At 40.9% G+C, this 21155-nt stretch overlaps 1 protein-coding gene across 9 annotated transcripts in view; it reads left to right on the forward strand.

Annotated features, from left to right (window-relative positions):
- The window catches only part of SPOP (speckle type BTB/POZ protein), a 43793-nt gene that overhangs the window by 14481 nt on the left and 8157 nt on the right, over positions 1–21155 (forward strand). For 4 of the 9 annotated variants that reach the window (XM_074940549.1, XM_074940552.1, XM_074940550.1 and 1 more), the window contains 4 exons: positions 14979–15121; positions 15721–15842; positions 16367–16518; positions 16620–16747. In XM_074940549.1, coding sequence (XP_074796650.1) covers positions 15044–15121; positions 15721–15842; positions 16367–16518; positions 16620–16747 — 480 coding nt within the window. In that variant the 5' untranslated portion in view covers positions 14979–15043. Of the gene's footprint in view, positions 1–11493; positions 11666–14974; positions 15122–15720; positions 15843–16366; positions 16519–16619; positions 16748–21155 lie in introns of all 9 variants that reach the window. The other 5 variants (XM_074940544.1, XM_074940545.1, XM_074940546.1 and 2 more) reach the window with 2 other exon arrangements.

Raw genomic sequence — 21155 nt, forward strand, 5'->3', positions numbered from 1 at the left:
TGGTAGCCGTGTTAGTCTGTATCCGCAAAAACAAGGAGTCCTCCTTGTGGCACCTTAGAAACTAACAAATTTATTTGGGTATAAACTTTTGTGGGCTAAAACCCACTTCATCAAATGCATGGAGTGAAAAATACAGTAAGCAGTATATGTATTGCAGCACATGAAATATGGGAGTTGCCTTACCAAGTGGGGGCCAACGAGGCCAATTCAATTAAGGTAGACATTGCCCATTCCCAACAGTTGACAAGAAGGGCTGAGTATCAACAGAGGGAAAATTACTTTTTGAAGTGACCTGTCCACGCCGAGTCTTTATTCAGACCTAATTTGATGGTGTCCAGTTTGCAAATTAATTCCAGTTCTGCAGTTTCTCGTTGAAGTCTGTTTTTGAAGTTTTTTTGTTGAAGAATTGCCACTTTTAAGTCTGTTATTGAGTGTCCAGGGAGATTGAAGTGCTCTTCTGCTGGTTTTTGAATGTTACAATTCTTGACGTCTGATCTGTGTCCATTTATTCTTTTGCGTAGAGACTGTCCGGTTTGGCCAATGTACATGGCAGAGGGGCATTGCTGGCACATGATGGCATATATCGCATTGGTAGATGTGCAGGTGAACGAGCCCCTGATGGTGTGGCTGATGTGGTTAGGTCCTATGATGATGTCCCTTGAATACATATGCGGACAGAGTTGGCAACGGGATTTGTTGCAGGCGTTGGTTCCTGGGTTAGTGTTTTTTGTTGTGTGGATCTACAACCTATCCTGAAGGACGATCCCTCACTCTCACAGACCTTGGGAGACAGGCCGGTCCTCACTTACAGACAGCCCCCCAACCTAAAGCAAATACTCACCAGCAACCACACACCACACAACAAAAACACACAGCAGCTCTGGTCCTTCCTCTTAAAGGAAAAATGATGCCTTCTGTTCTGTTTCCCTGCTCTTTTCTGGCCCTTCTACAAAAGAGGAGCAGTTCCTGCAACCCTGATTTCTGCCTCCTTTCTGAAAAATAGCACATGGCTCAAGTGCCATTCTGCTCCTTTCTTCCTCCCATCTTTCAAGGGTGTTGATGGCTTCTCTAGTCCAACTCTGCCCACTCACCTGGGTTTTTCAAACTCTTGGTTAGCTAGGATTTACCCAATCCTCAATCTAGTTATTGAAAAGCACTCAAACAATATAATCCAGATCCCACATCATAAGTGTAAAATGGATATTCATTTTATTCTGAACAAATGTGATGAAGAAACCACAATTTTTTTGTTGTTGTTCCAAGACTGATCACACATTCTAGTTCCTGATTTAAAAGCTGTGATAAAATTGGTTTTGTGGACTGTTCTGTTTTTGTACCACTTCATGCAGTTATCTTGTTTGGTGCTTGTTTGAGAGAAGACTTGAGCTCTTGCAGATAGTTTTGCAGGCACTTGCAGGGATATTTCTTTAGTTTGTACTCTGATAATATTTGTTTTGTTAGATGTTGATCAGCTCTGCCTGAAACTCGCTTAAATAGAAGATCTATTGGAAACTAATAGAAGGAAACCAGCAGCAATACCTCAGTTTGCTAGTTAGGTTTCGTTTGTTTCTTTGTTTTTCTAAATATAGACTTATTCTGCCTAATATCAATAGGCTTCTGAAAACTCCTTTGTTAGTAGAGTTCAGTAGATCCTGAAGTTATGACATTGCGGGTGAAACAAGTGGCTTTAAAATTACCCGGCTCTTTGCAAAATTATCGTTCACAGAAAAAGTTTATAACTGAATTATTAGCTTCTAAAAGAGGCTGCCATTGGAAACATTGATGTAGTCTTAAGATCTGACTCTTTTGTGTTCAGATCCAACCTGGGAAAAAGGTGGGAGAGCCTCTTTTTTCTGTACTACATATAAGACTTACCACAGAATTTTAGGGAGAACAGTGCAGTAGCAGAAGGTAAACATCAAATTCTCTTAATATGTAGCTTTAGTTTGACTTGATTGTATCTGAGCACCTCCCAAGCATTTCAAAAGAGAAATAATCTATCTTCCTATTCTGTGGGGGAAATAGTTCAGTTAGTTTATATGACTTTTTATTTTGTGTGGGGAAAAATTCAAAGAAAAGCCACATCAATGAAATTCGTTTTAAGTTTAGTTCTAAAAATGGTCATGTTCCTGGTCATTCTTGTGCTGGAGTAAGTTCATGTAGCTCAGCCCCTGTAAATTCTGTCTCCAGCACTCGCAAGCCTCCACCCTGTTGTTGTGAAATGTAGCTGTTGGGAGAGGTGATTTATTGGGTAACAGAAGCCAGTCCCAGGGAGGGGTTTGAATATTGGTACAGAGATCTTGAACTGGACTCTTAACTGGAATCCCATGCAGAAGACAGAGCTGTGGGGAGATATGTTAACAGTGAGTTGTGTTCTCATTTTGGACCACTGGATTTTTTTTATAGTGTTTTGCTTCATTCCTATATATCACTTTTAGTATTGTATTCCGAAGATCTTGAATGCATGCTGCATCATTGCCAGGTCTGTGTGCGATTGGAAGTGATGCACTTTTCTAGCCCTCTGCAACCAGTAGCATAAAGGAAACCAGAAAAAGCCCAAGGCTGTGGCTTAATTTAACAACTTGAGAAAAAAGCCCTTGCTGGCAGAATTGTTATAAGGAGGCAGGTTCCTTCTTCGTACCATCGATCTCCTCAGTCTTGCCTTAGTTTAGCTTTAGTCATCTGCTGTTCGCCCAGTTTTGATTTTAGTTAAACCCCAAGGAAATGAAGCTGTGGTGCTGTTTCCTTTGATGTAAAAGAGATATGGAATTTGGTCTTGTCTGCATACTCTTGTCTGCACGCTCCAACCTATGGTGCCTCCCCAGTTCTAACGAATTCATGTGACTTTTGAGAATTGAGCCTTTTGGGACTCTACAGATGGGTGCTTTGAAGGAAGAGGAGCAGTTAATAGAAAAGCTTGAAAACTTTTTAAAAAAGGTTTTTTGACATTCTTAAACTAAGTTTTTAAAGGTGGAAAACTAGCAAATGAAATTATAATGGGCTGCCAGTCTTTAGGACTGTCCAAGGAAACCCACATGTTTGGGTTCTGTCTTGATGATATTCTGGTAAATTGATCCTCTTTGCCTTCCTATGCTCTCTCAATAAAAAAAATAATTCTGTGTGTCCAGACTAGGTGGTGGCAAGAACTTAATGCAATGTATTTAACCAAATTACATGTGCTTGTTGCAGATTTTATTTTATGCATCTTAAAGTCACTCAGCTTCCAGACTCTCCTATTACCTCCGTAACTCAGCTGACTAGTTAATAGAGGAGGGAAGCGTCTATCGCACACTATGCCAGGGACTGTTATAGAAATGAATTGGCATGGAGTTACTTTAAATAAATTAAAATAACAACAGGGTGTCTATCCAATGCTCTTAAAGCACCGTTAACAATACAGAATAGCATGTATGGGCAGTTGTGATTTAAGGGCGCACCTTCAACTTAATCACATCTCTGAATATTTTGGACCTGGATAACTGTAACTGAAAAAAACTAGCACAAAAACAAACAAATTGTGTAGTTTGTTCATTCTTCCTCCTGTATACTCAGTTTCTCCGTTGATGAAAAATCCTGTTGTTTGTAGGGTCATTAAGTGTGTAAAGAGGAATATCATTAGCAAATGGTTCTGATTCGCTTATACATTCAGAGAGACTATTGGACTGAGACTGGCAACCAGTTCACTGGAACCTAGAGTGACATGCAGAGGTTTTTGGTCTCTGAGAGAGCATTCATGTTTTGATTAATGCAAATAATCAACTGAATTTATTTTACATCCCAAATAGGAAGTAGTGCAATGCATCAAGGTGGAATGAATTTTCCAAAGGACGCTTCTCTCCTTACTATGATGATATCACTTTTCTAATCTCTTCTTCTGCCTGTGAACATCACTATTGCCAACCTCCAAAGATTAAAAATCGAGAGATTGACCACAAAATTGTTTGTGTGTGTGTTGTCTTTTGATTATTTTTTTTAACTCCCTCTGCCAATCCTGTGTGTGTGTAACAATTAGTGTTGCCTTCTCTTCCAAATTTATTGGGTAGGTGATTTTTGACTGTCACTGCAGGAGCTTTCACCACCTCATCCGCCTGTCCTTTGCCAAGAATTAATTTTGCCCCCCCCCCCCCCCCCACCAGCCTCCAAATCAGTCCTGTCCCCACCGTCAGTTCAGCCCCCCAGCCTCACTGCAGCACCTCCTGAGGTTCTTCACCCCCCATCTCCCAGGCCTGAAGGGTGCTGCAGCAGGGTCCCTCTCCTCTTCTAGGTTTGGGGGGGCAGCAGTTCCAGAGACTCTTCAGCCCCTTCTGCCTCTTCCCATGCTTGGTGTTGCCGGGAGAGAGTGAGGATGAGCAGAGGAGCCATGCTGACAGGCGTCGGGGAGGGAATAGATGTACCTTGAACTGCTTTTTCTCCTGCTGACTCCTCTTCTGTGAGAGAATGGCTTCAGGTTGCTGTGGGGATGGGGAGAGGGAGAGGAGGAGAGTTCTTCCTACATCAGTCCTGATTGGTGGCTCTGTTCCAGCGGGTGAGAAGTTGAGGAAGGCAGCTAATCGGAGGATGTTTTTCCCCCTCCCAGGCTGGGCTCAGATTCATGTTAGGGCCAGAGTTGCTCACGTAGTGATGAAGTGGACTCTAGCTCCAGACAGAATCCCAACACTGGTGGAAAAAATCACAAGAGTTGCCAGTACTGGAACACATTGGATGCAAACTCTGTATCTGTTTGCCTTTTGATTCCCAATAATTCTTCCTTGGTACTTAGTTAAGAAGAAGAGATCTGTAAGGTCTTCAGTGTTTGATTGTTACAGAATGCAAAGGAGGCTGAAGTGCAAAAAAAAAAAAAAAAAAATTAAACTGGATTATCCAGCTCCTGTTTGACATAAATGGATCCCTCCCTCTACCTTAGAAAAGGAGAACCCTAGCTGACATGGAAAGAGTTAAATTTCTGCACATCCCAGTTCCCTTATTTCTCCATAATTGGCATGTTTAATTCATAGAATTTTGCGCATTACTGTATTTCAGTTTTCCAGAAGGAAAAGTCTTTGGTTGTTAAAGGATGTTTTCACCTTTCTGAGACGTAGCTTTATATTAGAAGGAATAGTCTGTCTAATGTGGCAAGTGCTTTAAGGTGAAAAACTATCCATTTTATTAATTCAAAATAATCGCTTCCCACAATTTCTCTGCATGCCACAGTTACAAATGTTTACATGTCATGAACTCTAAAAATTACACGGCTAGAGGCTTACTACAAACTATTTATTCAAATCTGCCTTTTCTTTGCAGCAAGATTAGCCTTCCTATCTGGTAGGAGAGGTTGTAATAATAATCGGCAGCAGCAGTATCACTTGAACAGTCATTAGCAAAGACCGTATGAAAGCTTTGCTGCTTAATCCACGGTTGCTTTCTTCTGTGTGCACTCCAAGTGGGGAAAAGCTGACATTGTTTCAGCAATGTTTAAGAGCTACATTTAATTCTGAAAGTTCCTTCTCTCATTAGATAATATTGCATCCCACTTTCAGTCTATTACTTGTCGTCTTGTTTTTTTATGGCATCAAGTTCAAGCTCTTCCTCCTTATTTTCAAGTCTGTGCATAATCTTGCTCACAATTATGTGTCTTTTCATTTGCTCCTACTTCTTCCAATCCTCTTGTCCTGTTGCTCCTGTTTTCTCCCATTCCTTCCTCTTCACATTGTCATTCTTGGAACATCCTTCCTCTTCCTGTCCACCAAGCATTCCCCCTCTAATTAAATCCATTTTTTATAAATCCTTCAGTTAATAGTAACTGTCCATATCCTCCCTTTGGGTCATTGTTTTTATGTATAAAAACATTATATATAATATATGGAGGGGATTGGATTGGAATCTTCTCTGGGCTGGGAATGTAACTGCTTGTAAACACCTTGTAAATGTATAGTGCTGTAGAAGTGATTATCAGTGATAACTGGTGTCTAAAGAAATACAAACTGAGAAACTGTTACTTGAAAAACAACCCCTTAGAGACTTTTGGTAGCCTTTCCTGGAATGATTGATTCATTTTGTTTGGGTTTTGTCCTCTCCCCCAGTTCAAACTTCCACTGTTCACAAAGTTAGTTTTTCTGCATGCTCCTCAGTAAATGGGTATGAGCTGCTGGGGTTTCTAGACACAGCCACTGGATCAGGAGATGATCAATAGGTCAGGATGGCAAGGGAACACTTCTTCATGCTTTGAAAGAGATCAAAATTGCCTGTGAAAGTTTCTGCATCTAAAAGCAGTTGTGTACAAAGTGAGATCTATTCTGTATCTTAACCTTTGCACTGATTGTACTCTACTAAACTGCAGAGGCAAGTGTTGCTTGTTGTCGTTCTATATCCAAGAAAGAAGGATACTGACAGATTGTAAACAGGCAGCTCACAGAGGTCTGTAAGGCAGCATGAGCATTCTGCTGCTAACTCCTACGACTTGCCATTTGTTTGTGCGCCCTCCTTGTCTATCCCCTCTCATGCCTGCCAGGGAAAGATTTGATGTCCAAACTGTTTATGAAATGTCTTCCTAAAATTTCTGTGTAAGCAGAAGCTGGTCCAGGCTTCATGGTGTATTCACAGCGCAAGAGACACCAGCATTGTTACTAAGCAATAGTGTTACATATTGGTGAGTATTTGTATAGAAATAAGCGCAATGAATACTCTAAATGTTTAAAGATTTTGTATACTAAGTATATTTAGAACATGTAGTTATAGCTCTTTTTTAAAAACTAGTTTTATATCTGGCTATGTCAGAAAACTGTTTACCATTGAATTTAAAGAGCTTGTTCCACCAACTGAAATAAGTAGACTTAAGGACATGTTTGGGTATCTTTGTGTGTTTTGTAAGCAAGAACAGTGGCAAGATTTTCCTACCTTTTTAACATCTGTTACTCAATTTTGTGGAGATTGTACCTGTTTTTGTTTGTTTTTTTCTTTTCTTTATGGTTTGCTACAGAGTCGATAAGTATGGGTATGGTGGGTTGAGCTAGGGGTGAAGTGCACTGACCCTGGGAAACTGGCTGTCTTTAAACCATTTAATTGGCATGCAGAGTGTCTTTAGAAAGATTCATATTCACAAATACCAGACTAAAACTGTTTCTGAAGTAAAGAGAAATCTAGATCCTTCTCCCCCACTGGGCCGTTTTAAAAGTATTGCAATCTAGTAGACGGGTTCTCAAGATGGGGTCGTGACCTCTCAGGGGGTCATGAGGTTATTACGTGGCGGGTCGTGAGCTGTCAGCCCCCACCCCCAAACCTCGCTTCACCTCCAGCATTCAGAATAGTGTTAAATATTTAAAAATGTGTTTTTAATTTATGGGGGGGGGGGTCATACTGAGAGGCTTGCTGTGTGAAGGGGGTCATCAATACAGAAGTATGAGAACCACTGATCTAGTAGGCCATTTGTTACAACTCATAAGAACACAAGAATGGCCATACTGGGTCAGACCAAAGGTCCATCTAATGCAGTACCATCTTCCGACAGTGGCCAATGCCAGGTGCCCCAGAGGGAATGAACAAAACACATAGTCATCAAGTGATCCATCCCCTGTCGCCCCTTCCCAGCTTCTGGCAAACAGAGGCTAGGGACACCATCCCTGCCCATTCTGGCTAATAGCCATTGATGGACCTATCCTCCATGAATTTATGTAGTTCTTTTTTGAACCCTGTTATGGTCTTGGCCTTCACAACATCCTCTGGCAATGAGTTCCACAGGTTGACTGTGTGTTGTGAGAAGAAATACTTCCTTTTGTTTGTTTTAAACCTGCTGCCTATTAATTTAATTTGGTGACCCCTGGTTCTTGTGTTATGAGAAGGAGTAAATAACACTTCCTTATTTACTTTTTCCAAACCAGTCATGATTTTATAGACCTCAATCATATCCGCCCCCCTTAGTCGTCTCTTTGCCAAGCTGCGAAGTCCCAATCTTCTTAATCTCTCCTCATATGAAAGCTGTTCCATACCCCTAATCATTTTTGTTGCCCTTTTCTGAACCTTTCCCAATTCCAATAGATCTTTTTTGAGATGGGGTGACCACATCTGCACTCTATTAGCATCTTGTCATAACTTTATTACCCTGCTTGTCTAAGCTTTATGGGGGGAAATTATATCGTGTAAAATTAGCAGCTAGGTATGTAGGGCAATTTCACCTATATCTAGGTTCATGTGTTTGATGTTTAGTTTCGCGCTCTCTCTCTCGTATAAAGGCTACTAGATCTGATAAAAGATAAACAGTTTTCTGTAATAGGAGTGTACAAATAGTGTGTGTAATAGCAAAATCTGGTAGCTTAGAGAACGACCAAGGTGGAACTTACTCCTCTCAAAGAGAGAAGGTGTAGTCTATACTTTGAGAAGGGGATTGGGAGTAAGGATTCCTGAGTTTTATTACTAGCTCAGCCACAGAATTGCTTATGTTTTTGAGCAAGTTGCTGATCCTTTCCCTATTGGTGAAGTGGAGATGAAACTGCTTAAATTCATTTTAGGAATCATTTTGAGATACACAGATGGAAGATAGCTATATACGTTCTTGGTGGTGATGGTGTTTTATATCTTTGCCCCTCAAATGGCTGATGCTTCAAAATGTAACTCTGCTTTTGGTGTTCATTACCTGGAGACTGTGGAACAAAAATGAACTTGAGCAGAAGAGCTTTAAAAAGTATTTCTGTGGAAACTGTATAACCTTAGAGGGGACCTCTACCATTTCTGGTGGACTTTACTAGCCATTCAGGTTTTTTTTTATCACATGAAAAGCCAAATCAGATCTATATAACCCACTAAACCTCTTTTTTAATCTGGAAGGCCTTGCACTGAATAATACTCAATTCAACAGGCAAATAAACAATGTTTCAAACTTAGATGCCTTATGACTATCAGAGATTCAGTAGCCTGCTACTTGTAAAAGAGCTGTTCCCCCTGTACCTGCCTTCTGTGTTTAATTATGGAGAAACTTACCAACCCCTTTCCCAAAAATGGCACATTGACGTTTACGTAGCTTTATGGCACATTTCATTTTAAACTAGCTCTCTGGTCTGCAGCCTACGTTTTTCAAAATGACTAGTGATATTTAGGTGCCTAAATTTCTGGGTGTCCAATTTAAGTCACCTTTAAAGGAATCTGATTTTTCAGAAAGTGTTGGGCACCTAAAATCACTCGCCACTTTTGAAAATTTAGGACCACTTACTATAGTATCTAGAGGTTAATGTGACCTGTTTGCAAACTAAGAGGGCAAATAAATCAGTTCACCACCCAAACTCTCCATTCCTTTTAACTTTAAGAAAACACTTTTCCTTGTATCTAACCAGTGTAACTAATATATTCATAATATATATATCTAGATGTATTCTGCATGATTCTCACATACAGTTTTATCATGTTGCATCCACACTGTTTTCTTCTTTAAGAAAGCAATAAAATCTATAGATAAAAAATTACTGTAACCAATGCTTTTCTCCACAGTGTAGATCTGTCAAAAAGCACTCTCCATATTTAGTGTAACAGAGTTGAAAATAATTTTTTGACCTCTAGGGCCTCATTTCTGTCCTCTCCACTGTAGTTGGGATTCATGCTGACATGTTCCTTTTCATGTTGGCATCATCTTAGATGATGATTTTCTTAATGTCCTACAAGGCTAGCAGCACCATAGCCTTGTAATGTCACTGGAAAGCATTCTGTAGAGATACTTGTGTGGAGGTTTCTGTTAACCTACAAGTTAATGTCTTTACACTGTGGCTTCAGCAGTTGTGCTGTGAAGGTATATACAGAATACTATAAACTGCTTCTGAAGTCCCTTTGTAGAGAGGGGGAGCTATCTAGAGGCAGTAAAATGGATCGTTCTGGATTGAAGTTTGATGCTTAGCACTGAAATGTGAAATCCTGATTTGGAGAGGGATGTGGCGATGTTCTTGGTGTCAATATTTAATATCAGTATCTGCTGCATTCCACAAAGTTATGATCTCTGTTTAAAAGGAAAACTAAACTGATTCTTTTTTCTCTTACTGTTTCAGAAGTGTGTTGGTCTTGTCTCAGCATGCCTTGAGCCTGTAGTGCATTTTTTATAAAGATTGTTAATTTACAGTATTTCTCACATTGAGTTAGGAGGAAACCTACCCTTTTAAAAAAATTTCCTGCATGCAACTTCTGACAGAGGCTACTAAGGAATTAAAGTACCGTCAGTCTCTGTAGAAGCACTTTACCAATGGTGTCCAATACAAGTGAAATTAATTAGTGTGATTGTAGTCAACTTCTCCTCACTGAAGGCAAAGTGTTTGTTTCAGTCTAGTGAAGCATGCTTGTTTCATCAACTTCTGGCCTGAACATGAAAGAAGCGAGAGGATGAAGTCTTAAATTACTTTTTTTTTAAATTACTTAGCTGTGTTATTTAATAGCATCGTAAACTCTTGAAACTGAAGCGATTTTAAAAATCTAATTCTAATCACCTTTTTTATGTTGCTCTGTTTACCTTTTTCCCTTTCTTCTGATTGTATTATGAAATTAGACTGGTCTGTTAGTTTCATTTCCCGTTTCTCATACATTAGAAGAATGCTATAGAGCTTGGGTTGCAAACACACTCTAGAGGAGTGCTTAAAAGTGGGAGGGAAAAATTTGGAACTCTCCCTGCCCTGCGCCTCCCTCCCCCACTCCTTTTATTCTGTATAAAGAAGGCACGAGAGGTTGCTGCTTTTTCAGAAAAGAATGGACAGGGTGTTTCTTGTTTCTTGTTGTTGTTACATTGGAATTTAAGGTTTTATCTATCCTCAAACTCTATGGTGACTGGAGATCAGTGGTGCCATTACCAGAGTCACGTGAAAATTGAGCAAGGAAGGGCTGTTTAGCTACACTATTCAAAAATTATTTTTGGTTGTTAACATGTTTAATTTCAGTGACTGACCAACATTTTGGAGATATCCTTAATAAAGACTCAATCCCAGTAACCCTTTAATTAAGATGTGAGAGCACACAGTATACATCTTCTGAGACATTGGGGAAGTCAATAGTATGCAAGTTTTTAGGACAAATTTGGAAAGAACAAATGAAGAAAGACATGGATGTAAATGAGATAAAATGCAATATGGGTTTACCAAAGTTGGGTCACATCAGACTAAACTGATTTTTTGATAACTGATTTCTTAGACAAGGAAAATGTGGCAGACTTAATCTATCTTGACTTCCATAAAGCATTCATATAGTAACACATGGGTAATTATTATTTAAGATGAAGAAAATAGCATTAGTACAAGTGAGGAAGTAGCTAAAGGGGGAGATAACAGTGGGTTGTGCTAAAAGGAGAATCATCAGCTGGAGAGACGTTACTGCTACTTCCCCCCATCCCCTTTTTTTTCAATGCTGCACTACACAGTGATCCCTTCCAACCACAACCGTGGCACGTTTGGGAAGGTGTGGTTGTGTGACCAAGATTTCACCAAACGGGGCAGATTACTTGTTGAATTGTTTGCGGTTTAAGGGCCAGCATTGAAAACTTTCCCTGTTTTCCCCTAGGTGACCCTGTGCGATATCACTCTCCTGGGGGTAACAGACACAGCAAGGGAGCAGATGCTGCAAGTGTCTGGGTACAGACCTGGTCCTTATGCTGAAATGCTGTGTGCTGCAATGATGCCAGCAGATGTAATATTGGAGTGGTGCCGGAAAGTGTCCTACTGTGGTGGACAAAGTAAGGCAGCCCTTCCCAGAGACCTTCTGCAAAGGATTGCAGAGTACCTCCATGAAAGCTTCCTAGAGATCTCCATGGAGGATTCCTGGGCCATCCACTACACCTACTTTTTTGTTCAGATTAATATTAAAAAATAATAATATGTAACCCCTACAGTTTGATTGGAAATGTTTACTCACCAGAGCTGCCTTCCCCAGCATCACGCTCCGCTGCCAACTGGTTCTATGAAGGGATGGGCTCCAGGGTTAAAAACAGTTCTTGGCTGTCTGGGAGAATGGATCCTCTGCTTGCCTGCCTCACATTCTTCTCCTCCTCCTCTTCCTCATCAACAATGTCGTCCTCATTGTTGCTCAAGATCGCCCGGGGCTCCTGGGAGGTATCAATGGAGCCTTTCGGGGTTGTGGTTGGGTTTTTTAATGATATAATCAGACTGATTTTTGTCATATTTTGGGTGTCATATATGGCAGACACTGCTACTGAATGCAACTAATGTTGAAGAGCTGCTGGAAGCCTGGAACAGGGACTTAAATTATTATGTTGGTTGTCTTTGATTACAGCAGTGATAGTCAATGTGTCTCACTTGAGGCTCATCAAACATATCCATATTTTGTTCTTCTGCTTTAGTAAACAATTTTGTTATGGCGCATTTGATCTTGAATAAGCTGACTTCCTGCACTTCTTAAAATGAGCAAGAGTCCCTTTTTAAGCTTATTTAACACTTGACAATGTTTACATTTTACACTGCAAAATTTTTTTTTTTTTTGACTACAGTAGAATCCACTTATTAGCAACCTGTTGGTTCCCAGCAAAAAAGCTGATGATCTATCTAAAGGTTTCCAGTAAGAGGAAGATAGATTTGCATGGCTGCAGCTAGTGAAGGAAGCGCTAGGGTGTGCTTTCCCTGGCTGCAGCCCTGCAGACTTACCTGCAGCTGGAAGGGGAGGCTGTGAGCAGGGCAGCAGCGAGGTCTGTGGGGCTGCAGTCAAGGAGGGCACATAGATTCATAGATATTAAGGTCAGAAGGGACCATTATGATCTTCTAGTCTGACCTCCTGCACAACGCAGGCCACAGAATCTCACCCACCCACTCCTACGAAAAACCTCACCTATGTCTGAGCTATTGAAGTCCTCAAATCGTGGCTTAAAGACTTCAAGGAGCAGAGAATCCTCCAGCAAGTGACCCATGCCCCATGCTGCAGAGGAAGGCAAAAAACCTCCAGGGCCTCTTCCAATCTGCCCTGGAGGAAAATTCCTTCCCGACCCCAAATATGGTGATCAGCTAAACCCTGAGCATATGGGCAAGATTCATCAGCCAGATACCCAGGAAGGAATTTTTGGGATTTGCCAAACCCAAGGCCCAATTGCAAGAGCAGGATGCAGCACAGAGAGGTACTGTGTAGCCCTCTGGATCCCCAGCATCTGCTCCCCACGGAAGGCCGCAGCATCTGGGCTTCAGTCCCCCTTCCTACTGCTGCCCGACCTGCAGCCTCAGGCAGGTTTGTAGGGCTGCAGCCAGGGAAGGCACATCAAAAAGTTGTCAGTTGGATACTGGCGACAGGCATGTGACTTAAGTCCCATTAACATTAGAGTCAATGGGAAGGGATTGGTTCCCAGCACAATGTTGTTCTTAATCAGTTGTTAATAATAGGATTATTATTAAGCACCGTCCACTATATAATCAGTTGTTTTTGTTTTACCGCTTCCTTCAATTTCAGAGACGTTAAGTCAGATACATTCATACACTGTTTAGTAATCACTAAACACTAATCTTCTGTTCACTCTGTTGACCAGCAGCTTCTATGTTTACTGCAATTAGAATGAGAAACAACCGCGTAGTGAATTCAGCCATATGAAAACTGAAAAATAAAGCCAGCTTTAGACAGAACTGTGGTTTCAAGTGCCCTGACCACCTTCCGGAAGCTTATCGATCCTTGCAAAGCAAGTCCTTGTAACATTTCCCACTCCTCTCTTGTGAACATTCAGTAACAGTTGAGTCCACAAACTGGCCACGCCCCTTCTCCAATCACTAGTACCTCCATCCCTCTTCTCTAAATTTCTTGTTAGTTGTATAACTTTCTCATTGTTTTTAATAAGCATAAGAACCACCCATATGTCATTACCACTTCTCTCTCAACTTTTCAGAATAATTTCAATCTGTGAATGAAAGCTAGATCCTATTGTTTCTAGTATTAAAAATAAAAAAATGAAATACATGTGTTAATGCAAATGTTTATGAAGTAAAATTTTGGTGCATTTTTTTTTTTAAATGAATCCTACCAACTGGGTCCCCTCCCCGCCACACGAAAAAAAGAGAAAATCCTAATTAAAACCTAGGGGGTGCAAAACAAGTGGGTTGTTCATTTACAGAACAATTCTGGGTTTTTTCATAACCCTGTACAGCAGCTGAGTAAATTCTGCTGACCCATCATGGTGGTTGTGGGTTGTGAACTTCACTAGCATATAAAGGTGCGGGGGGGGGGGGTCCCCTCTAAGCAAAGCTTTGAGAGAAAGCTTAGGCTGAAGTTTTTTGTGATGTTGGTGCTTCAACCACCAATAAAGCCAAACCCCACAATTGGAATAAGTTTGGACTATGTACTAACTTCTGTATGTTCTACTCGGATCAGGAACACCATTTCTCACACAGCCGTGTATCAGTTTGGGACTGTGCCAGAAGAAAAATGAGGAGTAAATGTCAGGGACCTTAACTGATAGTCTAGGAGAATCATAGAATATTAGGGTTTGAAGAGACCTCAGGAGGTCATCTAGTCCATATGAACAACAGTAAATCCAGGTCAAGCAGGGAGTGCAGTGCCCTAGTCTAGGAGTAGGGTCCATATTCTGGTTTTGTTCCTATCGAGAGTTCATATATTGAAAGCACTAGTGAATATGGTCTTTGTCTCAGATTTCTCTCTCTAGGCGTATGTCTACACTTCAGTCAGAGGTTTAATTGCAGCTTGGGTAGACATACCTATGCCAGCTTTTTCCATATCTATACTGCTAAAAATAGCAGTGTAAATATGCTAGTATGGGCTTCAACGTGAGCTATACAAGCACGCCAAGGACCCTGGGTATGTACTTCCATTGCTAGTCCACGCTGAAGCTCATGCGGCTGCATCTACGCTGCTATTTTTAATAGTGCTGATATGTCTACTCAAGCTGCACGGACACCTTGGATGCTACGTAGACACCCTAACCATGCTTCTGTCTAAAGATGTTGAAAGGAGGGGGTGAGTGTGACTTCTTGTTTTGTTTATACAAATGTCCGGCAAGTTCTAATGGAATTGCCCTTTTCTTCTTTTGGGGGGCCAGGTAGGGTGAAGACAGCATAGCTATTTCTTTCACTGAATTGTGAAATCCTGTTTAATCTTCAAACTGGCGATGTCAAGGGTGCCGAGTCCTCCTCCTCCGGCAGAAATGTCGAGTGGACCTGTAGCAGAAAGCTGGTGCTACACTCAGGTAAATTCACAGTGTGCTCAGATGGTCAGTTTACTAAGATTACACCATACAAAAAGAAGCTTGGTGATCTAAACAAATTTAGAGCCCAGGTTTTCAGAGGTGAAAGTCTAATTACCAACTAACTAAACCAATGCAACTAGGACTACATCAGATTTTAGATACAAATATTTAGACTGCTCCATCTCTAAACTCACTGTTTTTTCTTGTGGATCTGCCTATGAATGGAAGCAGCATGGACTGAGTCAAGTCAGAGGGAGACTAATGTGTCTCTGTCTCCTTCCTTCTTTCCTGTCTCACTTCTATGGAACTTCCTGAGGTAGACTGAAAAAGTTGTGATGGTCCATTTTGGACATGCAGCTATTATAGAATTAGATTAGTTTTTGCTTCCCTTGGGTTACTTTTCACACACACAAGAGGAAGTCAAATGCCTTGGCAGAACCCACCATAGGTTGCTATGCAGTGCAGTCATGGGTGTGGGCAGATCTTAATCATGTCCTTGGATTAGTAATATAATGATGTGGTTATTTCAGTTCTTCCCCTATACCTGTTCATTGTGCATAAGCATGACCCTGAATTGCTTCCTTGTTTTGAATCTTCAGATTAAGGTGGTAAAGTTTTCATACATGTGGACCATAAACAATTTCAGCTTCTGCCGGGAGGAAATGGGTGAGGTCATCAAAAGTTCAACCTTTTCATCAGGAGCCAATGATAAACTGAAATGGTAAGAAACATAGCAGAAGATACTCATCATCCAGCATATACAGACCGGAGAGATACGTTAATGCCCTTAGCAGACTGGGAAACATCAAGCTTATCTAAACTGCAGAGAGGTCCCGGTTCCTTTGGGCACACACAACATACGCTCAGGAAAAAGAGAGTGTTGCCTTGGCACAGTGTTTGGGTGCATACAACATAGACATCAGGATCTGTCTCTGTAGTTTATGGTCTTTATACTTTGCTAATGGAGACCGTTAATAAGTATGTAGCTCTTTCATGATTTTGAATTGATTGTCTTGTAGACAGATTCATATTTCTGGACCTATCTAAGTGCCGATACAGGATTTGTAAATTAGAAGAAATATCACAGTGTTCTTGTTTTGTTTACCGTAGTCAACGATCAGTGTAGCAGAACTTATTTGCTGTACACTTTATTGTGTAAACTTTATAATACTCTTTCATTGAAAGCTGTGAAGGTTTTGCCAGAAAACTGTTCCGAACATCTCATGCAGATGTCTATTTCTACAGGTGTTTGCGTGTGAACCCTAAGGGCTTGGATGAAGAAAGTAAAGATTACCTGTCCCTTTACCTATTATTGGTTAGCTGTCCAAAGAGTGAAGTTCGTGCAAAGTTCAAATTCTCCATCCTCAATGCTAAAGGAGAAGAAACAAAAGCAATGGGTATGTGTAGCTCTTATCTGTTTGGATCACTTACTTGTGTTCTATGTTTGTTCATGCTAACAGCGCCAGCATTTGTTTGAATCAACATATCTGTCTTTCAGAGAGCCAGCGAGCATATCGATTTGTACAGGGCAAGGACTGGGGATTCAAGAAGTTCATTAGAAGAGACTTTCTCTTGGATGAGGCCAATGGACTTCTTCCAGATGACAAACTCACTCTCTTCTGTGAGGCAAGTCTCTTTGTTCAGCTGAAATACTAGCAATTCTATTGGCTTCAGATACTTACAATTGTCTTTCAGGATTGGTTTTTAAGGAGCCACAGGTGGACCCCCTGTGAGGGAGGAGTGTTGGCTATGTTTACAGTGCTGTATGGGATTTTTTTTTTATTTTTATTTTTATTAATTTGTGACTGACCACAATATTGCCTGTTCATTTATTTTTGGTTGCTGTGTTTCTGAGGTTACCTGCAGAGGTAAAGGACAACAGCCAAACACATTCAGATGCTCCTTGTCATTCCAGCTCTGGTTCTATATCAACAACACATGATTTGACACTCACTGGAATAGTAATCAACTCAGGGGTTTTTTGGTCCCAAATACTTGATAATATAAGTGAGTCCACGAATAAATTTGGTGATGGAGCAGACGTAATGTGAAGATTCCTAAACTTACCCACCATACATCACTCTTACAGTAGGAAACATTTCTTTATAACAGTGTGTAGTTTTTGATTGTTAAATATATACCTTGCTTGGGTCCCTAAGAACTTAGTCTCCTCTGCAAAGGCTGTCAGAGTAAAACCTCTGATACCTGTCTGAGTCAAAGGGAGAACTTCAGCTAATGACTGATTATTGCCCAGTTCTGTGGGGAAATGTTTCAACTGGTAGCTACGCAGGAATAATATTCTGAAGGTCTGTCACTATGAAGACGAATCCAGTGTTCAAACTGAGCAGGGACTCCCCTTGTGAGTTAGAGTGCATTTGAATTAAAAACTGCAACGGTTTGGGACTGTAGCAGAGCAAGAACTGCACACAAATATCTTGAAACTGAAAGATATAGATATCCCTTTTGGAGTTCAAGAACAAGCCACATGGATAGTATGTACCTTTGAAGAGGACACAGCAGTGGTAATTTATGTAAACTGTCAGGGACGCATTGAACAGCTCTTAGACTGATCATGAATGGCTTGAAATTTTGCTTTATGTGCAAAAGGACATACTCTTCCAGAGCCTATGCTTGCAACACCAAACAACTAATCTTTTGCTGTTGACCTGGCTCGTGAGAAATAATTTTTGGAGAAATGAAAGATTTCCAAGAGTGTTATGAAGACCCCTCTCAAAAGAGTATATTTAGGGAGGGTCTCTTTAAAAGTGCTCAGTGTTGTCCTACTTCCAAACATTTTACCATTAACGTCAGCTGGAGCATTAATTTAAATGGGAGCAGACTTTAGGTTAATACTGAGAGCGTTAGAAAATCCTACTTCTAGTATATTACACGATCTGTATTGTATTTGCTTAGTGAGATTTTCAAAAGTGCCTCACTGATTTAGGAACACAAGTTTTGTGGACTTTCATTGAAACTTCTGCTTTTAAGTCACCCAGGTACTTCTGAAAATCCCAGTCTCAATGTTGTGCATCCAAGAGTATCTCTGATAAGAAATGGGCATTCCAATTATTCGCTAGTGAGATTTAGAAAAGAGCTTCTCCCTTAGTTTTGTATGTTTTCTGAGTGTGTTCTAGCCTCCCTGAGGAAAAGAGTGGGGAATTTTCAAGTGGGTTCTCTGTCCTCTAGTTTCCTGTTTTCTGTGGGCAGTCTCTTATCTACAGCTATTTGGAGGCCTCCAAAGCACTGTAGAGCCATAAACCAAAATTAGGAGCCTAAATACAGTTTTATATATTTTATTTGACATCCAGGCTTGAAAATGTTGGTCTTTAATCTAGTTCTTAAAGTGTCTCTCTTTGAGCCCCAGCATTCTGTTTCTGTTCATCCTTTACTGGAAATTAGTGTTCCTGGTACCTATGGATCTTTGCCAGAAGGCAGGGACAGCTGGACCCCTTTTTTTATGTATCATGGACATGAATTTTCATGAGGGTAAAGTCTTTGCTTTTGCTGCAGGAGCCTCCTGAACCAAAAAAGGAAAGACTTCAATTACAGTTGTACAGGGTGGCTATTTTCCTCTGCATATTTTCTTCCAACGTTATAGACTGTATCTATTTGCCTCAACAGACACCTCGTTTAAGAGACTTATTCAATCAGTTATGTGCTAACTGTTGAGCCATTAGTGTCATGGTTGGGATCCATGCTTTAATTTTTGTGGTAATGTTTTTATGGTTGGGGAAAATATTTTGGATGAGGCCTCTGTAGCTTTAGCAATTTTTGTTTCTCTTTCCTTTTATTATTATTATGAATGACTATGAATTGCCATGAATGACAATGAATAGTCAGTGGGCCAGGGAAAGAGAATGAGTGTGACTTTATAGCCTGGTAGTTAGGGCACTCGCCAAGGATGTGGGAGATCTGACTTCAAGTTCCTGCTTCAGTTGCTGTGTAATTACTTCTAAAAAGTGGAACAGCTTCAAGAGACAAGATGGAGAAAGACCCACACCAGAAAATCCCATAGCTGGTGGTTGGGGCATTGTCCTGCAGTGTGGGAGACCCAATTTCAAATCCCTTCTCCATTAGGCAGAGGGAGGAATTGAACCCAGGTTTCCCATGTCCCAGGAGAGTGCCCTAATCACTGGGCTAATAGTTATAAGGAGGGTACCACCAGCTCCTCCCCCTCCTCTTCCTGTTCTGTGAATCAGAGGGTTAGAAGGGACCACAAGAGTCATTTAGTCTAACCCCCTGCCAAGATGTAGGATTTGTTATGTCTAAACCATTCAAGACCGATGGCAATCCAGCCTCCCTTTGAAAACTTCCAAGGAAGAAGCTTCTACAACCTCCCTAGGCAGTCTGTTCCATTGTCCTACTGTTCTTACAGTTAGGAAGTTTTTCCTGAGATTTAATCTAAATCTGCTATGCTATAGTTTGAACCCATTGTCTCTTGTCTTGTCTTGCCTTCTGTGGCAAAAGAGAACAACTTTTCTCCATCTTTTTTTATGGCAGCCTTTCAAATATCTGAAGACGGCTAGCATATCCCCCCTTAATCTCCTCTTTTCCAAACCGAACATACCCAGTTCCTTCAGCCTTTGCTCACATGGCTTGCATTCAGTCCCTTTGATCATCTTTGTTGCTTGCCTCTGGATCCTTACCAGTTTCTCTATACCCTTTCTATACATTGGTGACCAAAACTTGTTTTCCTTTGACATGAACTGAAATTTTTTTCAATTTTTTTGAATGGCCAGCGAACCAAAAAAATCATTATTTGCCCAGCTGTCATTCCGTATCGTTAAGCCAAGTGTCTGCATTCCCCAAGAGAAAAAGAGAATTTGTTCCTGGTCTCACATGGCAACCTTTTTTCCTGTTGTCTGTTCCATGGTTTGTTCTGTCTGTCTGTATTCATTGTGCAGGAGGAGAAGCTTAAGTTTATAGGTTGCTGATGTTGGAGGGGAAGGGAATGTAATTTGTAAGCTTAAAGTTGTTGAGAGGGAACTTTTGTTGGCTTTTGCTGATGCTGTAAGTTTCTTACCACATAAACAGGTGTGCCATATGCTCTTCTAACACTTCTCTGCTGGCCACAGGTGCTGAGTGCTACTCTTTGCATCTGTGCTTTCGTTCAGCAAGAATGTTACCCACTCAGAAGCTCTCTAAGGAATTAGGAACACGTGGTGTTGAGAGACTATTGTGTGGGGGTTGTCCAGTGGTATGTAGGGTTTTGGGGTTGTTGGGGGTTTTTTTTGGGGGGGGGGGAGGTTAAAGGTCAGTTCTGTATAGACCGGAAGATTGCTTAATTGTCTGTCTCTCAGCTGCACCTTCTCTGTTTTGTTAGCTTTTCTAAAAAGTCCCCACTCCTTTGTTCATCTCTAAGGCTGACCCCTGATATCAACTTATTGAGAATGCCATTGGGGAGGAGAATAATGGTCCTTGTCTAGCATTTTCAATTCACACCCCACTTGCTCATCAGTTTGGAGATTCTCTGGACTGTCTGTGCAAGTGGTGTTTCACTCTCCAAGACTGCATTACCTTTTGCTGTTAAATCGCTCTCTAATTCCAGGAAAGTAACTGGCTACAGAGGATTGATACTTGCAGCCTGGAGAGAATGGATGGTTTAGTCTTTCCTTGATGAGTCCTTTGGTTATTCTTTCCAGATAATTTATTTTCTTCATTCCAGGAAGGAATTCACTATGCAGATATCTGGAAAATCTTATTTGGCTGATTCAAAGTCAAAATTCTGGACCCTGAGTATTCATTGCTGAGCTCAGATTTGGAATTCCTCTTACATGAGAAGGGCCTCAGTCATAGCTCTTTGAGTTCAAGTCACTGTTCTTGAAGACCTCTTTTTAACAAGTCAAGAAGACATTATAGTTTATGTACTTAGGTGTCTGCTACTTCCTGAAAGCTGTCAAGAAATGAGTCCAGCCATCAGATCCTGTAGCCAGTTGGCCCTTAATTTGGACCTAATGCATTGATGAAACCTTCCTTTTGAGTTATCAGGGAAGGTCTCCCTCTATTTCCTTAAAGCTGGTTCCTTGAGTCTATA

Source organism: Natator depressus, chromosome 27 (assembly GCF_965152275.1).
Source record: "Natator depressus isolate rNatDep1 chromosome 27, rNatDep2.hap1, whole genome shotgun sequence".
In the NCBI taxonomy this organism is placed as follows: domain Eukaryota; kingdom Metazoa; phylum Chordata; order Testudines; family Cheloniidae; genus Natator; species Natator depressus.